Raw genomic sequence first — 21,408 nt, forward strand, 5'->3', positions numbered from 1 at the left:
TCCTGGAGAGACCCACAGATGGCAGGTGGAGATGGGACCGAGATCTCTCTACCGGCCCTACAGGGATGCTGGGCAGTCGGCCCAGATCCCCAGCGGCAGTGTGCGTTACAGGGAGCTGAAGGTGCCGTTCTTGCTCCCCAGCGGCAGTCTACGGTGCAGGGAGAGGAGCCTGTTATCCCCTCTCCCCAGCGGCTGAAGGTGTGTAAGGGAGAGGAGTTTGTTATTCCCTCTCCCCAGCGGCAGCTTAGCACACCAAGGGGAGACAGTAAGCCCCACACCAGCGCAGATGGGAACGTGGTCTCTGCGCCCAAGTTACAGGGAGCTGAAGGGGCCGTCCTCCCTCCCCAACGGCAGTGTGATTTGTTGGGAATTGGGAGCCCAGTCTCCATTCCCCAGCGGCAGAGTATCCAGCAGGGAATGGAGAGCCCAGCCCCCTTTCCCCCTCAGCAGGACTCTGTGCTGGGAGGAGAGACAGTCGGTCTCCCTCCGCAGAGATGGGAAGTATGTATGGGAGAGGAGATTGTTACCACCTCTCCCCAGCGGCGGATCATTAATGTACAGGGAATAGAGAGCCCAGTCTCCATTCCCCAGCGGCAGAGTGTTCTAATGGGAGAGGAGCTGGTTACCACCTCTCCCCAGCGGCAGCTTAATGTACCAGGGGGAGACTGTAAGCCCCACACCTGTGCAGATGGGACAGTGGTCTCTGCACTTCCAGCACAGGGGGTAGGGATGGTCGGTCCTGCCCCCCCACAACAGGGCTGTTTAGCCAAAGGGGAGACAGTCTGTCTCCAGCAGCAGAGCTGTGTACCCAGAGGGGAGACGGTCGGTCTCCCCCTCCCACAACCAGGCTCCAATCAGGCTACTTCAGTGGTAGCGCTGGCACCAGGGCAGAGTACCGCTGGTCTCTGCCCACTCAGCAACCCACCAAGGCAGACTACCAGTCCCCCACACAGCCGTGGTGAGGCACCTGGACCTGGACAAAGTTCTCCTCTACCCAGGTGTAGTAACCAGTTATTGTGGGTGGGAGGTACTGCTGTTTGTGCTTCATGGGTGGGTTGCTGGACTAACCAGGGCACTGACCGGCAGGAGGTCAGATACCCTGTTAGTCTGGGGGGTAAAGGGGAGAAGTGTGGCGAAACCGAACTCGCCACGTGTCCTTGGAGGGGGCTGATTGCCCGCCTCTTGCCTTTGGACTATGGACCAGACTTTATGGGAATGTGATACCCCAGATAGCCATACCATGGAGCCTATTCATATAATGAAAGACTATGGGAAAGACTTTAGCTCCATGGCAATTGTACTGTGTGAGTAGGATCTGCGCGCTATTCGGTAGTTTTGTGCGTGCAGATCCCAGCTATCTGGGGATAGGTGAAATGTCTGTGTGTTATGTGTAAATGTGACTTTATGTATTTTAAAGTGTTTTATGTCGTTTTGCAACCATGTGGTTAATGGAGTCTGCCTTTAGTCCTGGGTAATTGGATTACTTCTCCAATTAACTCCAGGGCAGAAGGGAGGAAACCAGGGTGCATTGTGGGGATGTTTTTCTGCCAGCCAGAAAGGAACAAAATATACTTTTAGTAACTTTTGAACCCCTGGTCGGATTCATGCCATTTTTTAATATGTTGTTCCCCTGAATGGATTGATTGTGGATATGTATTTTTATGTGAATGTGATGTATGGTTTTAAAGTTATGAAAGTTGTGTAAAAGTATATTTTACACTGTATGCATAATGGGATTATGTGTCACACTAAGGGGAGGGGATGTGTGGGAGGTAACATCTATGTCATTGGTTCTTTTATGCCTCCCCCTGGGTGTGGCCTGTATGTGTGAGTTGGAAATAAAAGCCAGGCTGGATGAGCCAGTCCAGAGTTCCTGTTTTTACCCTCAAAGTGATGTGTCGTCTCATTATTGGGGGGAAGGATTTATTGCATGCTGTTCCAGTTGACTGCTAGGAGTACAAGCCTATTCGTATGGTTCCTATTCAATGGTCTACAGCATTCATATGCTTGGGAGAATTTAAAAGGTTTCTCGGATTCGGTGATTGTGGTGTCTGCCAGAGTGCTTGGAGTCCTCAGGAAGCACTAGGAGCATCCATTAACGGAGGTACCCGGTCGGGGTGCCAGGCGATCCGTTACAAATACTTTCCAAGCTTAGTGGCACTTTAAAGGGCATTACTTTTAATAAAAAAAAAATTATAATATATTCTGATTGACGAAGTACAGTGAAATTATTGGTATCTTGGTAGATACATTGCGTATTATCATGACTATGCTGAATTTATCCTCACAGCTGACCAGACTGGAACTGTGAATTGTCAGCATCAGCGTATCACCGTCCAATCCGTACTAGCTGTTGGCAAGGTGAGTGTATCACGGCTACTAAGTTAGCAGTTTGATCTATTGTTTCTATGTAAAACTAAGTCAGTTTGCAGCAAGTGGCTGTCCTCAATCTGGGCCACATGTTTTACATTGAAATACGGAGGCACCACATACAGGATAAAAATGTAAAAACATTCATGTTAAAAAGACATGCTGTTTTATCCTCATCATGAGTCCATTTAGTTTATTGGTTTATTAAAGATGCTCTCTAAGCACCATAACCACTACAATCAAATGTAATGTTACAATGCCAAGGTCCAAAGGCACTATCCATCTCTTAAGAGCCAAACATTTTTGAACAGTGGGCCACTTATAATGCTCTGGTCCTTCACACATTTCTCAAATGGAAGTACTAACTTCATATCAGCATATCAATTTTTTACATGGCTGCTGATCAATCCTTTCCCCCCGTTGCCCCCAACATAAACACATGAGACCAGAAATATAGGTAAGGACAACGGCCACAGCTTTATTCATTTTACAACTTTTTAACAGATCAGCATTCTATCCAACTGTCAGCTGTTGGGTAACTTCCCCCAACAGACAGGTACCACTTCCTTGTCCAGAGTTTGTATCAGCCTGCCTACCGCCATCAGCCCTCTGCAGGCTGCGACTCCTCAAGCTGACTCATCGCTTCCCAATACTTTCCATTTCGCTGGCCAGGAGCACCACCACCGCAATGTCGACCAAGACTAGCCCCTTTAATCGGCATCGTGCCCCCCGCAGCCAGCGCCACCTCAAACCCAGACTGTTGTCCCAAGTTAAAAATGTCCAGACCAATCCCCGTCAGATTAACTCCATCTCTCCCCATTAAGACCACATTTCCGAAGATACAGCCGAAAACGAGTCCCATCTGCCCAAACGCTTAATCACAGCTGCTGAATAACTTAAGACTCCCGCATGCGTGGCGGCACCTATCCGAAAGGAGTGAGCAGAATACCCAGAGGCGTCCACTCCATAGGCACACAACGCCAACCGAAGCAATGAGGAGAAATGGCCCCGGCCCCCACTTCCCGCACCAATTCCAACGACCTATCAAAGGAAGCGTATCTCACCTCCCGCCCAATGTCGTCTTCACCAATTACCCAGCCGTGTAGGAAAGGTGATGAATCAACAGGAAGGACCATGCTTCCTTCTTGGGACCCAGTCCCGATGGGGAAACGCGCAAGTTGGAAAAGGGGGGGAAGTCAAAGGGGCCTGCCATCCACCCCAACCGGACCTCATTGTCCAGTTTGTCCTGCAAAATCACCTCTTTCCCTAACACCGACTTCAAATTATTCACGAAAGAAAAAACTTCTGAAAAAGCAAACGGTATTCAAAAACCCTCAGAAAAGTCCCCATCCAAAACGTCCGCGGTGTACCTATTGGGGTACCGAGCGAGCCACGGCTGCGTCCTTACTATGCTCACCAGCGTCCTCACCTCTAGATATGTCATCCCTCCCTGCTCCTTTTGCCAGCACCTGCTTACCCTTTTTAAAGCAACGCATAGAGGGATGCGCTCCTCCACAATGGGCGCATTCATGCCGGAACCAACAGGAGCCAGCATACTCCTTTTTTCTGTCCTGCGACGGCCTACACAGTCATCAGTAGCAGCCATAGGCTACCATCCTGCACGCTAAAATTTATCCCTGGATACGCCGCCATCTTCTGCCTGAATTGTTGGTCATAGCGAAACCAACATTGCCCACCATAGACCTTATAAGCCCCCCAAATTAAATCAAGATAGCCAAACAGAGAGTGGGCCTTTTCTGGGAACCGCCACGCCAGGATGCTTGCAAAAACGTTAAATCCCTGCAGCCAGTTCCCAAATGTGCGGGGGAGTTGTTTTGCCTTATCCCCGTCCTGAGCCTCCCCTCTGCGTGGCCTATCCTCTAAGGCTAAGAAGTCCACATACTCACCCCTCAGAATCCTCTCCTGGGTCTCGGCGGGGACATGTACCCCCAAGGGGAACAAAACACAACCCGGGAGGGCAATATCCACTCGCACAAACCACCTGAGCGCGCGCTGGACTTAACCCACTACCCTTGGGCAACTTGTCTAAAACTGCACGCAGCAATCTCAGCACCTCACTAGATTCCCCATGCACCCCATGCATTTCACGCCAAATGCTAGCGCAGGTTAACTCACCCCTGGGGAAATGGACAGCTGACTCCAGGACTGCAGGCTGGGCTGTGTCCTCCTCACCGTCTGCACCTGAGGTCGAATCCGACTCTTCCCGGCAGGCTCCACTCTCTCCAATCCTCCTGCCCACTTCAGGCAGAGTTCTGCCGGCTTCCTGGCCTCCTCCGGTGTCTCCGTCTCGCCGGAGAGGTAAAGGAGGCCGCGATGTGGCCGCGTCCCTGCACTGACGTCACCCGTCTTCTTCCTGCTGTCCGACGTCGTGACGTCACATCCGCCCATCCCGGAAGAGAATGCGGACTTCGTGAGCGTCCCGCCATTCCGCGCCATCTTGGACCCTCACCTCAATGTCTCGACTGGGCCGACCACTCCACCTGGGCACATGAGGAACCTCTGCCGCCGTCCATCCGCTTCCATCCTCTCACCACGCCGGGTCCTGCTGCTCCTCACCGGGCTGGGTGACAACCGTGTCGGAGGCCACCTGGCCCTCTGACTGTGTGCAGGGGATACCTCCGCTGTCCTCTCCGACTCACCATCTCCCGATCTTCCTACAAAGCCGGCCACCACCGCATCCAAGGCACCTGAGCCATGGGACTCCAGGTAAGCCTGTAACATTGCTACCATCTCCCCATGGTAGATTCTAACTCCAACTCCTACAACTCACAAGACAGCACAACTACTAGTTATTTATTTATCTTTTTTTTTTTTTTAGGAAATGCCAGCCAAATGCCAGAAAGAGCGGGAAAGAGTCAGGGTCCCCTATACTTCTTCAAGGTGACTGGTGAGTCCCCTCCCCTGGTTCTTCTTTTTATCCCCCTCCAAGATGCAACAATGTTTGAACCTTTGTGCCATCCCCCTTACTACTGGGCAGCAGTCATGTCTTCCCAGTCCAGAGCAGTACTCTCTTGGATGGATTTTATTGGCTGGAAGTGTTAGCCAATGAATTTGTTCAAATCAGGACACAACTTACACGACCAAACAGAAACTTCTACTTTAGGGATATCTAAACAAAGAGAACAACCCACGAAGGTCTGTAGGACCCAGGTAAATGTCAAACCATTTCAACTCCTGACACCATAACAACTATAGTGGCTTTTAGCAGCTGTAACGCTGAGAATGTCCCTTTAAAATTCAACACTATCACAACTAGCAGACAATTATATTACACTTGTGAGACCTTTTATTTCTGGGGGATTTGATGCTAATTATAGCTTTTACTGTGATGAATATTATGGTTTCATTAATTTTTTTTTTTAATGCACCCAAGAAATTTGCTCACATGTAAAAAAAAAGGTAACGGGAGACTGTTACTTGCAAGATTTTTGCACAGCGCAACGAAAAGATAACTTTGGTTTGTGCTATTATTTAATTAGAACTGCAGTGACCTATAAAGGATTGAAAGTTACGCAATGTTTATCCTGTGTCGATCGTGACGACAGTATCTGTCATGACATTTATCATGAACAAACTTAGAGCCATGCAGCAGGCTTCTGTCAATCTTGCAGGCATCACAGAGATAACAGTTAAATATAATTTACAGAATAGGAAAATAATTCTCGCATGTTACTTACTGTATAAAGGTTCAACACGCAAAAGCTCAAAATTCTGTTTTTAAATTTTCTAAACATAATATATGACAATAGATATTAACCATTTGACCCATCTAGACCCTGAAATGTTTATCTAAAAACCACAATCCACACTGTTTATTATGTTTCTTACTGAGAACAGTAATGTATTAGGCCTTACTACCTCTAAAGGCAAAAAAATCACAACTCGCTTGAATTGAAAAACATCAGTGAAAAGATAAGAGCAATATAACTACTCTTACTTAATCTGTATATACAAAGATTCCTCCGAAAACTTCAACCACATAATAAAAGACAAAAATATACAGATAAAAAGATAAGTAACCATACATCAAATAGTATATCTGGCAAATATGGAACAAAAGTGATGATACTATGAACTCACACCACCTCTACCTAAATTCTATAACTTATTTTTTGCAAATTATTCACTAAAATGAGAATTAGAAGTGAATTCAAAATCAATGAAAAATGGCTGATCTGGAAACATTCTGTAAATCAGCCATGCCTCTAGTTCGGCTACTTTGGCCTTAAATTTGAAAATCACTTTGAATTCAATTGGAAGTTCCATTTAGTAAACAACCCTATATATGTAATGCCATCCAGTTCAGGGGGTAGACTTTTGTTTAATCCAAATTCTATTTTAAAAAAAACTTTTTTTTAACCATATTAAATCTCTGGAATTATCTATAAATTTCAGGTCACTGCTAAGTATACTTTTTTCCCCAAGCATATCTAGAACAACCTAGTTTTAGTGCTTCAATAGGTTAATCAGGCATAGTGTTCCCTCTCAGTAGAATAGTTCAGACATGAAACAGCAGCTGAGTTCTGTTTTTTCGTATGCAAACAGTTATCAAATCTGCTTGAAGGGAACCGTTATCCAGTCTATGAAACTATAATAGAATTCATTGCATATATCAAAACACAACAGCCCGATGTATATCTGCCAATTGGGAACAGGCTTAGTTTGGACTTGATGCAATTGGCTGCAAGAAATGATAAAACAGCCAGTATGATAAGCTGTTATGCTATCCAATTCCCCCTGAAAAAGTAACTCAATGCAACAAAACAACTTTTTCGTGGAGAATAAAACTCATGGAAATGAAAGAATAAGCCAAAACACCTTGGTATTTAAATGCTGCTCCCATTGGCTTTCTGGTGCCATCACTCTGGTATCAGACAACAATTTTGTATAGAATTGACATTTGCCGGCCCAGGACTTTGTACACCTCGGCAGGTAAGGGATTAATCTTTGTATGTACAGTGTTTCAATGCAAAATGCTGCCCATACAGACTTCAGGCACCATGACCACTTTAAATCAATGAATGATGCTTGGATCAACCCACTGCGAAGGAGGACCCAATAAGTGGCGATTGTGCGAGTCTCTGGTCCAAAATCAAAATAATCCTTTTTACTTTAATGGGAAGTAGTCTGGGACCTTCCAATGTTCCTTGCCCTGTGTTCCACCTCTGTGCTGTAAAAGATCAGTTACCCAATCCCTTAATTCTATGTGTGATCCTATAGTATAGCTATATAGTAATCATTACTACAATCCTGTGTTTAGTGAATAAGCCCCCACTGAAATGCGGTTAAAACTAACATACATGTTTTTTTTTCCCTTAAATTGGCAAGTATGCGCTGTCACTTTAAAAGCTCCATTACAGAATTAAAGACTCAGAAGTAATTTCTACCTACTAATCCTTCTAATGGTACAATAAAATGCTATTTATTTAGCTTGTATATTTTTCTTTTTGAAAGACGCTTAACATGACAGACAGTGACAGGGTGGGGGAAGGTGGGGGAGAAAGTGACAGTAAATATCATAAACTAATCTTAAACTAACGATTTGAAAAAAGGATGCATTCAATAATAAGTGATTACACTTCAATATACCAATAGCAAACTATAAATGTTATAAGACATTTTAGAACTAAAATACGTTCATCCTATTATCCTTTTTCATTTATTTTTGTACTTGCCTTATGGGGGCTTTTAAATGTCTTATTATCTCATCCTATCTTATCTCAGTGATGGTTTACATAGCACTGAAGATATTTATTTACTGCATTCCACATGAGGATGCTAAAAGGGACACCGCACTGCCCAAATCATTTTTTTTTTTAAATTACTTTTTAGTATATATAGCCCCATGAAAACATGCATGCCTTTAATTATGCCTTTTTTTTCATTGGGCTATATCTCAAAATAGCTTGCAATAGCTGCAGATTTATTGTCTGCAGGTTTTGCAATCCCTCGTCTTCTTCCCCAGCCCAGACATTCTGTAGCTGTCCAATCACAGACTCCCAAACGCAGCTCAAAGAGAAGTCTTTGTAAGGCAAGTGCCTGCCACGTGAGTTTAGCTACACTGAGCTAACCAAACCAGGAAGTAATAAGACTAATTGATTTCCTAGGGGCCAGGGGGTGTAGCAAGATCATTTATAAACGTGCCAATTTCTATTGAAATCTTCCCTTTTTGTAAAACACACTGCATTTTTAAGTCTGCATGTTCAGCGTGATATAAAATTTATTATACAAGTTAGCCAGTACTGAAAAAATATAGGGCATGATAAGATGGCTATATTTTATATTACATTATCTATAATTTAAAATGAAAACAGCCTGGTGAAGTTTTCTGCAATTTAAATTATAAAAGTGTGGCTTTTATTATGAGTATCTCAGAATATGTATTAGTGGTTTACTAAAAGGAATGAATGTACAGTTTAACAAAATGTCAAATGTGCTTGCTATGCGGAACACTAATTAAAACTGATTCCAAGAGTGGATTTCCTAATGACATCAAGCTTGAGAAAGGACTGGATATCATTTGTTAATAATAACTCTAAAAGTGTCTGGAATTGTTTCTCTTTGAGTTCTGGAACAAGAAGAGCAGGATGCAGTAAACACATTTGGCAAAAAAAAAAAAAAAAAAGAAAAAAAATATATATCTAAACATATTAGAAACATATAATTTTAACAAGCGCATTGATTAAAATAATAATCCTAGCTAGGTTCTCTTTGTAAACTGATATGTAAAAATGCTAACTTGCCTTCTCACTGTAATCATTTTTTTAATAAAGATGTTTATAAAACAACACAGTGGATTACAAAACAAGTAACTGATGGCACACAAATTAACAAACGATGACAAAGGGCCTCCTGAAAATAGTTTAAAGATTAAATGAAGCAATATGTAAAGTTGCATAGGAATATTTCAAACATCCTTGCCAAATATCAATCCATATGGATGAAGGAATTGCATAGCCCAAGGCAAACCATGTTGGTCTCGCCCATAGACGTAGGTACGCCAACTAGACAGGGTTTTGCTCTTTGAGGGTAGGGCCAGACAGAGAGTGGATTTAGCCACCATATGCCTCCTTTCATTTAAAGAATGGGGACTCTAGGTCAGGCATACTCAACCTTCGGCACTCCAGATGTTTTGGACTACACCTCCCACGATGCTTTGCCAGCATTATGGGTGTAAGAGCATTATGGGGGATGTAGTCCACAACATCTGGAGTGCCGAAGGTTGCCTATCCCTGCTCTAGGTAAAAGCTGGTAAAGGTTTCCACACAATACTTCCACATAGCAAGATAGATTTCCAGGTATATCTAATTAAAAATGTAACATCTACAGTTACAGTAGAACTGGGAGGGCCCCCAGATGCTGCAAAACTGCAATACCCATGATGCTTTGTCAGGCTTTAGACTTCTACGACAGAAGGGGCACAAGCTTTTAGCCACCCTTGCTGCAGAGTAATAAGTGGCTAGGAGCAGACAGTAAGAGAATGTACACTAGGTTATTACTAAAATAAGAATTCAAAGTGACGTAAAAGTATATTTCAACATTAAGACCAGAATAGTTGAAGTGAAAGCTTCAACGACTTGGAGAATTTCCCAGTTCAGTTACTTCAACCTTAAATTTGAAATACATGTTGAGTTCACTTTGCATTCTCACCTTATTGAATTACCCTGACTGATGGTATTTGGTTATGATTGGCTTGTCAATAGTAATACATATTAGAAGGTATATTAACTAAACAGACACTTAAAGGGACACTATAGTCACCAAACCAGCTTTAGCTTAATTAAACTGTTTTGGTATATAGATTATGCATCTGCAGTCCCACTGCTCAATTTTCTGACATTTAGGAGTTAAAACACAGACCTAGTCACACCTCCCTGCGTGTAACTTATACAACCTTACTAAACACTTCCTGTAAAATGAGATCTAATTTTTACACTTCCTTTCTTGCACAGTATGTTTAATTTACAATTTCTTATCTCCTGCACTGTTAATAGTTGGCTAGACTTTGCAGGAATCTCCTGGGTGTGGTTAAAGCTCAATTTACAGAGCAGGCGATAAAAACTGCTAAAGTAAGTTAACCTCTTATTAAAAACAAAACTTTTTTTTTTTGCATGCAAGCTGCGTGAGTCATAGCCAGGGGAAGTGTGGCAATGTCTGCATAAACTAAAACAAAAGTGAATTAACTCCTAAATGGCAAAGAATTGAGCAGTGAGACTGCAGTGACATGATCTATACATCAAAACTACTTAATTAAGCTAAAGTTGTTTTGGTGACTATAGTATTCCGTTAAATTAAACTGGCAGTCGCATAGCCACTGAGACGAAAATAGAGAGGTGGAAAAAAAATCTGCCTATTATTGGAGCTTTTTATCCTAAATTGTAAAAGGCTCACTGAGCATGAGAGATTTTGAGAAACTATCATAACACCAACGGAATGTGCCCAATGACTCCACATCAGCACTTTGAATTCGAATTATTCCAATTTTGCCTTGAAAAACCTGGATGAGCAGGATTTTTGCCTAACATGTTAATAGGCGGAAAATCAAAGTGAATTTCATATTTTACACCGAAATCGTCAACCTAAAAATATAGCTGTCCTGGAGAATTCTTCCAATCCATTTATTCTGGCCTAAAATATAACATTTCACTTTTAAAATCCTGACAATTTCTACTGTAATGACTAACCGTATTAGTACATAACCTCCCAGCACTGGGATGGGGTCTTTCAGTGATACAACCTTTGTCACTGGCGATGCCCTTAGTGGGCAGGCACGCCTGGGAAGTGGGTGTGCCCATCCACTGAATGAGCATATCAGCCTGGCACCAAGCAGTCCAGACTGATAGACACCCTCCTGGCTGGCCCTTATATACAGGAGCATGCAGACAGTACTGCTGAAGCACTCTTTGCATGGTCTTAGTCCCCGCTAATGGTGCGCTCAAACTGTGCTAACCGTGACAGTTCCCTCATGTCATCCGGACAGCGGGAAAAGACTCTGAAAGTAGGATTGTCCCACCAAAAGCAGGACAACACGACAATTGGGAGCCCAGTTAGTGACATATGTACTGCATACGTGTATATTGATCATTGGATTGTACTTTGTAGGCCACAATATCAGGAATAAAGGAATTTATTATAGCTTAAATTTTTTCTGATATATATTTTTTTAGTTTTCTATAGTTCATAGTTCACGTTTTAATGAATTCATTTTCCGTTTCCCATAGGGCACAGTTCATTTTTTAACAAATAAAAATCTTTTTAAAAACTTGCAAACAAAGTACCAGATTTTATTCCACTTGTACTACATTAAAGTTCTTGTAGATAATTATTTCACAAGTTTAGTGAATTGTGAGATTTGCATACATTTTCCAAAGTTTTAGCAATTTCTACTCTCATGCCTCACGAGTACAATGAAATTGTTAAACAAACAAAATGCATAATAAATTTTGGGTGAATCCCATTCTAGCTTCATGAAACGAATATTATAGCTCAAATTACTTGCCCGATATACTATCAGCACATTAGCGATCATACGTCTCACATAACAGACAGGCTTCACTTGCAACAGAGCTTTTCTCCCACAGGAGAGAGGCCAGTGACCTTACAACCAGAGTTAAGACTAGATCTAATTACTTATGGTTTTATTTTACATTTTATACAGCAGATTTGAAGATATCGTTGACCTTTTTTAACCCTTTGAGGGACAGGAAGGTGGGCTATTCATTTCAATGCGAAACCATGGCACACTTCGCTGGTCATTACAAGGTCAATATAGCTAGCTTACCCTGTAGATTGGCATTGATCAGCCTTTCAACAGAGGGCACAAATTGCTTTGCGCCCTCTAAATTATGTAATACTTCTTAGGAATCACCTTCTCAACCCTTTGAGGTTTGATGATAAAGTTCCATTTACTGTTGCGATAATTCAAGGTATGATTCATATCATGATTTAATTTATCCTCTATCAATCACACATTTAACCCTTTGTGTTAAAGGGACATTCCATGTTTTATGCACACAAAGAATTCACATATCAATAAATCTAATCCTTCAACACAGTCTGAAGGCTTCCTTTTTACATTAGATGTCAGAGCAGTGTGCATACAACCACTCCTCCCCACTCCTCTTTGGCACCCTTACAGGGTTATTAAATTTAATACCACAGAGTGCCTATTTTAACTCTTTGAATTCCAGATGGATATTCAAACGCCACTTCTCTGACACTTGCAGAATTTATCGAGATTATATTGAGGCATACCATATTATGTTCGAATAACCCTTTAATTGCAGCAAGCTTGTGCCAAACTCTGAAAATGTTAATAAATCCACCTAGTCCTCTGGTATAATTTCTAAAAAATGTTTTAGATATTTTCTGCGCATCATGAACAGAGTTGTTTTATTCAACTGGCAATAGGGTATGCACTCAAAGTGCACAGTCAAACTGGGCCCCAAATATCAGGCTTCTTGCTGGTAAGATTGTACTAGACAGCTATGTGGGATGTCAGACTCATTAAAAAAATAAATTTTAAATTAATGTCTAATTTTGTTTCCCACTTTGATAAGTTTGTAAATATTGGTGAATTTTGAATCAGGGGTTTGGTACCAATTTTAGTGCCTAGGACACCCCGCTACCTCAAGAGTGACTCTTGAAAAGAATGTTGTGAAAATATAAATCAACTTTATTTCAGGTTCAGGTGCATAAAATTCTATTGTCTCCTTCCAACCATGCCATCACTATTCTGCCACAAAGTGGCGTACCTGCTCGGACTAGACCAATCAGCACTCTGTATGTGATGTCTTTCTAGGTTTGATATAGACTATTTTGGAGGTCTATTTTTTTAACATCTAGTAACTTCTTTTTAGAATCTGGGTCTAAAAATGTAAATCTACATCTATAACATCTACCACATTCTTTGGATGCTACTAACCTTTGCCATCTACAGAAAGGACTGAGGTACTGCACAGTAGAACATTTTAAGTCCTGTGCCTGATGCTTTTTAAAAAAACAAATTCAAAATTGGACTCTGTGATTTCTTTATGTAACAGATTGACTGGTCTATTGTGGACGTTTACAAAAGTGTTGCTATTGATAAGGTGTGGCATAGATCCCCTAGTGGTGCAATCTCCACTTAAAAAAATAAATAAAGTTAATCGGCAGAAACATTCTACTGGTTTCCATAGTAACAGATGGCAAGGATGAATATATAAAAAAGAAAAAAAAGAAACACCATTGTTTATATTTTGCAATTCCCAGGCCTCTAGTGGCTGTCAGGCAGACTGCAACTTGAGGCTTTGGACATAAAATAGATTGCATAATTGAATCTTTTTTATGTCTAGTGTCAACATGCAAAGTATGCTGATGCAAGATAGTGGGCACAAGTCTAGTGCTTTTCTCTAAGAAGCTTTTTTTTTTTTTTTTTTTTTACACGGGGAGGCCCCAGTAATCGATTATATTAAAAGAACACTTCTAACTTAAAAAAAAATTCAAATATATCTGTCTATCTATCTATGTCTATCTATTTATCTAAACTTCTTAATTAGAGCCTAAAATTAAAAATTCACTTTAAATTCCTGGCAATTCAGACAGTCTAATCATGTTTGGGTATTTTTATCGCCTTTTTATTTTTGCCGTATGACCAATTAGAAAGCTAGGGGACCATCTGCACTCTGAAAGATCTTACGTTGATATATCTGTATATCCCATAGTTATGCTACTTTTTTAAAATTTTAAAATTTAAACAATTTACTTCATTTTACAACTTTTTTTTTCTGATTCTTCTCGTAAAACATTTCCTAAGTTATAATTTATTTGACTTAATTCCTATAACAAAGTTTTTGTTATCTGCTTGATTTAGTGTGCCATTCTCCAGTTACTTTTAGAAACAATAAGCTGATTGCTAAAGAACTACTGAAGATGTGCTGCCGGGCTCAATTAATTGTTACGTTTGGGTAACAATACAGATATTTAGATATTTTATCTATTTTTTTGAAATTCATCAAACATAAAGTGATTGCTCGCAGGTTTCATTATCTCGTTGAATAGTTAGACCTACTCTACAATTAATTTATGTTTTAATTTGGTGTGTTTTAATTGTTGCAATTCAAACAATTAGATTCTTTATATGGGGAATTAGGGTTTCAATTCTGTCCTAGATGGCAGTTCTTTCTTATAACTTTCTTATAATGCCAAGTGTTGGCTCTTAAAAACTTCTAGTACCCACAGAATTAAACAAGCTTTTGTAATGAATAATCCAATGAATTAAAAAAATAAATTTTAATATGTACCAAAAATTGTATACAGCAATAATGAGATAAGAGTTAATATGTAACACAAGTTGTTTTATTCTTAATTTATTTGGATATTTTTAATTAACTCTCCTTTCGGGTTAAAGGGAAATGTTTAAATGTTACATGTAGATTAGTATATATAATCTAAATTTGAAAGAACTTGATTTTGTAACTTGTTATTATGAAAATCATTCTTATATATTTTATTATTTATATTGCAACAAATCATTTTTCAAATAGCTGAATGAAAAGTGACGACTCAGGGTCTGAATTCAGGGCACAATGGGTTCAGAGTTACAATTAATTTTATGACCGGAATTTTTAAGAATAACGTACGAATATGTACACATCATATACATATGTATATTTACAAGCACATGCAGACATACACATATTTGAGAAGCACTGTGCACTCGCATTTTTTAAATTATTTTATATTACTTTATTAAATTAAGTGGAGTACGGCATATCTAAAATACTGCATTTTAAACTTTGTATTTAATGTTTAATTTTTAAACAACGAAGGGACATTAAACAAGGGATTTTGATGTGAAATGTCTACAGAACATATTATTGTTTACGCAATTTCTTAATTTTGGTATTGCTATTTAATAATATAAAGTGTCCCTAAAGTTACCACTAGGGGTCATTCCCAAGAAAATTATATCTTGTCTGAGAAAAATGTGTAAAATGTCCTGTGTTAGAAAGAATCTCCAAGCAATTCATGCAATCAAACCCTACTTTTTCCTAAATGATGACAGCATGTCCTCGCTTGCCACTCGTCATGCCTCATCATAATAGCCAAAGACAAACTGTCATGAATTTTCCCATCTGGATTAGACTGGTATAGTGTTATTGCCAGGAATTTGGTTTTGAAACTAACTTAGTTACAATGAAAGAAGATGTGATTCTAAAAAAAAAATGCCCATTCTTCACCACTCACGAAAAGTTTAGGGACAGAAGTTAAAGAACCCAGAAACTCCATGTGAGCTTATCAGCATTCTAAATTACAAGACATGTATCAATTGAGGGGTCTCAAAAAAATAAATAATGCAAACGTTAAATTTAGGGAATGTATGTGTCATTATTTTTAATATTCGCATATATAATATAGACCAATGCATTTACATAGTTTGAAATAGCAAAACAAATCACAAAATTGTGAATAAAACTTGGTTATTTTCCAAATTATGGATCCATATGGCTTTATGTTGAAACTATTTTTTTTTACATAAAATGACAGTAAAATCTGCAGCATTGCACAATAAATGATTTAAATCACTCTATTGCGAATATAAATTTTTGGCGGTTAAAATTATTATCTAGAATTTAAGATAAAATCTCTGCATTTTTTCTTCTTTTTTATATTATTATTATTATTATTGTTATTATTACTTTTATATATATTAATACTTGCTACCTAAAAACTTTCTTATTAAACCCAACCCTGCCTGGAAATACATCTAACAATCCAACCATCACTGCCTGATAAAGTGTTTTAGTTGATCACAATAAATTGACCATCACAATAATTATAACTAAAAACACCAATGCATTGCAATCTATGCTTACATGACTTATCTAATAATTAACTTGCAGTGTGCAACAACTGTTTAATGATTGCAAATGATAACTTTCCCTTTGAACAGGAGAAGGAAGGCTAAAATAAAAATAATATAGAAGAATTGCCTTTTTGCAGCCCTTGTAATAAAACACCTGTTAGGCAGTTCACAGTGTTAAACTTCTATGTACAGGACAGTGGATAAAGGAAGTAAATTGTAACTCCAGCATATTATGTATAGGAAATTGGGATTAATTGTAAACAGAGCTTTAGCTGTGCTTGAGGGATCAGTTTCAGAGTTTACCACACTGCAACAAAAATAATCTTAACACGCTCCCAGCTTCCTAAATCCTCATTGCACTGCCATGCCTTGCATTTTACAGACCTAGCTATGATCACTTACACAACACTTCATACACAACACAGTGCAGCAATTTGTGTGTCTGCCCCTCAGCTCAGGACAATCTGCCTAGTTTTGGGTTGTGGAGACCCAGCATCTGAAAGGTCTACAAATCACACCATCACTATCACTCACAATTATATTCTTGTAGGAGGGGGGAAAGGGGGGGGGGGGCTGCTTTAAGGGGTCTTGTCATTCACTTTGGACCCTTCTTGGAAAGCAAATATGGCCAATAATTATAGTGGATGTTTTTTTTTCCTGTATTATAACAAAAAACAAAAACTACAAACAGGTAGCTAATAAACATGCTAATAAATAACATGCTAATAAATAAAAACACAGTGAGACTGTCCAAGAGGTTCTGCAACAGTTTCATCTGAAAGGTTCTAAAGCCAATTTAAGTCAACAAAGAGGTTCTGCAGCAGATACATTAAACAAAAGTTAGTTCTTCAACAGGCAGAGGACAACTACGAGGTTCTGCAGCAGGTGCAACTCTGAACTCCTGTAACTAAGGTAGTGTACAGGTTATGTTCACTTTGCTATTATAAAAATCCAGTTCGTGAAATATAACAGTGACTTCCAGATCTATTTCTAGACTTTATTACAAATATCTCACGTATTATATATATATATATATATATATATATATATATATATAAATATATATATATATATATATATATATATATATATAATATCTCAAACCTGTGGGCATGAAACATGACATTGACAGTTCTAAGTGTGTTCTGCAGCAGTTCCAGATTTGTATTGGAATGAATATCTATGGTGTACCAGAGAACATGAATGGTGATCCAGCTCATTAACTTTACACTTAAAGGAGAGGCAATTGCAAAAAAATAAAAACAAACAAAAAAACTATATTAAAAAACAATAAACAACTTTTAGGACGCCTAAAACCCAAAACATGGAAAAGAAAAAAAAGCAAGCAAATAAATAAATGAAATGGTTTTCCAACTTACAGCCAGTTGCTAGCATTAGCAGAGAACACAGCTAAAATCAACATCAACAGAGACCTCAAGAAGTATTCTGGGGTCATCCTGATGAAGGTGTGGGGGAATCCCAAAAAAAAGTCAAAAAAACAAAAAAACAACAACAACAAAAAAACAGAAAATAGAACAGAAATGCAACAGGTTGGTTGTTGTAGATCCTCAGTGGTTATGGTGTCTTCTCCCTTACTGTCTTGTTAAGAGAAAAATAATAAAACATCCCCCAAAAAATGAAATAAATGTGTTCTTGTAGTCAGTAAAAGACTCCCACCTGGGATATAGATATATGATAGGAGATGTCCCCTCTTCTTTTGTTAATGTATCCAGATTTAAAGGCTAATGAGAGCAGACCAGGATAAAGAGTTATGGATACATTGTATCTTGGTCTCCAATCTAATTTCCTGGGGAGGTGGGTGAGGTGCCAGTGAGCTGGGTATAAATGGTCACCCCCTATCAGCCAGGACCAGCAGGGGAGGTGAGGACCCCTCAGTCTCAGGTCTGTCTCTGTGAGGGGTGATCTGCAGGTGGCTGAGGGGCAGCACAGCGACCTCTAGCTGCTGACAGGAGCCGGGAGTCAGAGCAAGCAGTGCAGACAGAATGTCAAGTCTCCTAGCAGTGCCACAGAATGCCCAGTGAGTGCGCCTCCTGCCTGGGTCAGACGGAGAATGTCAGCTCAGCTGTAGGAATCCCGGGATGGAGCAACAAGGAGGAGAAGGGGGGGTTTGAGTAGGGGAGGAGGAATGGGCAGGTCAAGGACGATGTTACAAATTACAGACCCCCCCTCCTGGGGCGGGACATGGTTGACTCCAGTTGATATACTGAAAGTTCCACACTTGTTTCATTCATTAGAATGCTCAGTTACTGGGAGCTGTTTCAGTGCGATTACACTGCGGGCTGGCTCTGGTGCTGTCTGACACTCAGTACTTTCAGTCTGCATGGTATATCCGATAGCAGTTATTTATATCACGTGGAGTGCACTCTTATGTTGCTGAGCCAGCCAGTAAGGAAAATAATGTACAAAGTTGGAAAAAGGTTTTTTTTTTTTTTTTTTTGCTGAATCTGCAGCTAATTTTTCTAACGTTGGATGACTGTACAAACAAACCGTGAACTAACTTATGTTCTGCTGTTGGTGAATAATTAAATTATCTGGATCACAATCATTGTGTCATTGTACAGCGCTGCAGAATTTGTTGGCGCTTTATAAATACAAGTAAATGATCAACCTGGGAAAATGGAGATTTGTTTTTTATACTATAGGCTACCCTTAAAATACAAATCAAGAGGTTCAATGGCAGGGACAGAGCTGTATTTACTAATTAGAAATGTTTATTCACTAATCTCCAAACTGTATGAACTGAACTCAGAAATGCAACATTTGGGCAAAAATAACTGATCTATTAAATTTCTCCAACTCTGATATAGCCACAGCTTTTATCCTCGGTTTTGTCATCCATCTCAATACAGTTGAGATTTTAGTGCAGGCATAGGCAACCTTCGGCACTCCATATGTTTTGGACTACGCCGCCCATGATGCTTTGCCAACGTTATGGGTGTAAAAGCATTATAGGAGATGTAGTCCACAACATCTGGAGTGCCGAAGGCTGCCTATCCCTGATAGTGAATAAACTCTGGTATCTCTGGTATGCAGGCATTTAAACACTAAAGTATGGTGAAGGGAATTGCATAATATAGGTCAAATATCTAAACTGTAAAATTTTACCAGCTTGTGTCCTTTATATTGGAATGGTTTGCCCTTTGCCTGGGTTTTCTAACCACCTTATTTCTTTCTGATACATGTAAACATTTTCATTGATGTAGTAGGCTGTAGTGGTTATGGTGCTTAGATTGCCATTTGAAGTATTCAGAGGTCATTTTCTGGTTTGATAAAAGCTCACTTCCGATATCATGGTAGAGGGGCTTTGTAACAAATGCAGGCACTTAAAAAAAACTATATTTTAATGATTGATTTTCGTTTTTGTTTTTTTTATTTATTCATGCATTAACTATTTGCCTCCTGGTTACAAAGAAAGGTGACACGTCGATTGTGTATGTCTAATTTAGGAATTAATATCTCATCATTTTCTGAGAATCTCAATTTAAGGATAATTTTGGTAATGTGATCCTAATTCATGGTCAATAAATTGTATCAAAATTAATTTTGTCAATTTCACTTTAATGGTCAGATACATCGCCTCTGAAATGTTTTATTACACTTGATTGTTCTGTTTCAGGGGTTCTTATCTCTTGTCTCAGGGCTCAAAATTGGGGCCTAATGTGTGGGTCCCCAAAAGTTAGAATAGACACATCATGTCCATTAAGTCCATGGCAACTGTCCTTAGTAAGCTGTTTAGTGTAGCAATCCTGTCTTCCCCAGTACAGAGGAGACTTCTGTGGCACTGGGAAGAGTCCAATACAAGTGCTTTATTTTCATCTATTTTGTTATATCTTACATTTGAGGAATTAGCCACTGAGTTCATTTTACAATTCTAGAATAGCTTGACAAGTTACATGTACATATTTTGGGTCGATGTTAAAAAAGGTAAAAAAAAATTTTTATCAGCAAAAGTGGAATTCAGTTTTCTGATTAGTACTCTCGCTGTTTTTTTCATAAATAACTAGTTAATAGCATACCAATGAGAGTCTACCAATTCAGTCCTCAAAGTCCCTACTCTTTAGTGACCGCAGGACACCATGCAGCAGATCATTCCACATTGGCGCAGAGTTGTCATGGACTAGATTGCAAGGACGCCAAAGAATGCCACTCATGTTTAAGGGGTTAAAAGAAGTATGGCTAAGCTGTGCTGGTTGCAAGCCTGACTGTTTCCCTTTCCACTCCCCATGCTGACAAGCAAAGCATACAATCTTTTCACAGCGATTGATATCTCAGCTTTGCAGAATTATCTCAGTTGCTAAACACATAACAGTTATCACTCATTGTAAACTAGTACATGCAAACACGGTTGTAATGGAAATACATGACTTATCTGCACATTTAAAGAAACCATATAATTTATACCTGGAAATTAAGATTCCTGCACAGAAAAAAAACTAGTTTTGTTAAGCATTTCCTGGAAGCATACAGAGGTGCCGCCTTATACATAATCAATATCTGTCTGTCCGTCCATCTGTTTGCCTCTCGATGTATCTATTAATATCTCTCTGCCCGTATGTCTCTGTCTGTTTGTCCTCCCATCTGTCTATCTAACTTAAGAGTAGCCAAGGTACATAGTATTGTGATTTGAGACAGGGGGTTGCTAGGTCCCAAGCACAAAGAAAATGTTGAGGACACAGGGCTTGATTTAAATCCCAAGCACCTGTAGGCAGAAAATATTCCCAATCTCCCCTTCCAAACTTCCAAAAAAACTAAAACAAACAAGAAAAGAAAAAGCTTTATCTTTTAAATATAATACAAATTGTTGTATATACACACATAAAGAGTGTGTGTGTGCCCATATGTAAGAAAGAACCTCCCTGGAATGATAAGGAAGGGAGGACATGAGTGCTGACAGGGAAAAGGGGGTGGATTTGGGGGATATACATTGTTGCAACCAAAGGACATGATAAAAAGGGGCAAAGAGGGAGGGAACTCACCAGTCTCCTGGCGGAAGTGTAGTGAGACTAACTTTTCCCATCCACGCGCCGGTCCAAGAGCTTCAAGTGTGTCTGTATGTTTCGGAGGTTGTGGGTTCTGTTGTTGTTTCTTTTGTTTTGTCACACCTTGCGGTATTCCTGGCCAGCGCAGTTAGAAGTGGAAAATGGTGCCGA

General features: G+C 39.8%; 1 protein-coding gene across 1 annotated transcript in view; it reads right to left on the reverse strand.

Moving 5' to 3' along the window:
• WNT4 (Wnt family member 4) overlaps window positions 1–18,320 on the reverse strand; it is a 62,460-nt gene extending 44,140 nt beyond the window's left edge. Inside the window, exon 1 of the mRNA XM_063436588.1 lies at window positions 17,617–18,320. Coding sequence (XP_063292658.1) covers window positions 17,617–17,693 — 77 coding nt within the window. The 5' untranslated portion in view covers window positions 17,694–18,320. The remainder of the gene's footprint in view (window positions 1–17,616) is intronic.
• Between the last annotated feature and the right edge of the window lie 3,088 nt (window positions 18,321–21,408).

This window comes from Pelobates fuscus, chromosome 11, assembly GCF_036172605.1.
Source record: "Pelobates fuscus isolate aPelFus1 chromosome 11, aPelFus1.pri, whole genome shotgun sequence".
Lineage (NCBI taxonomy): Eukaryota > Metazoa > Chordata > Amphibia > Anura > Pelobatidae > Pelobates > Pelobates fuscus.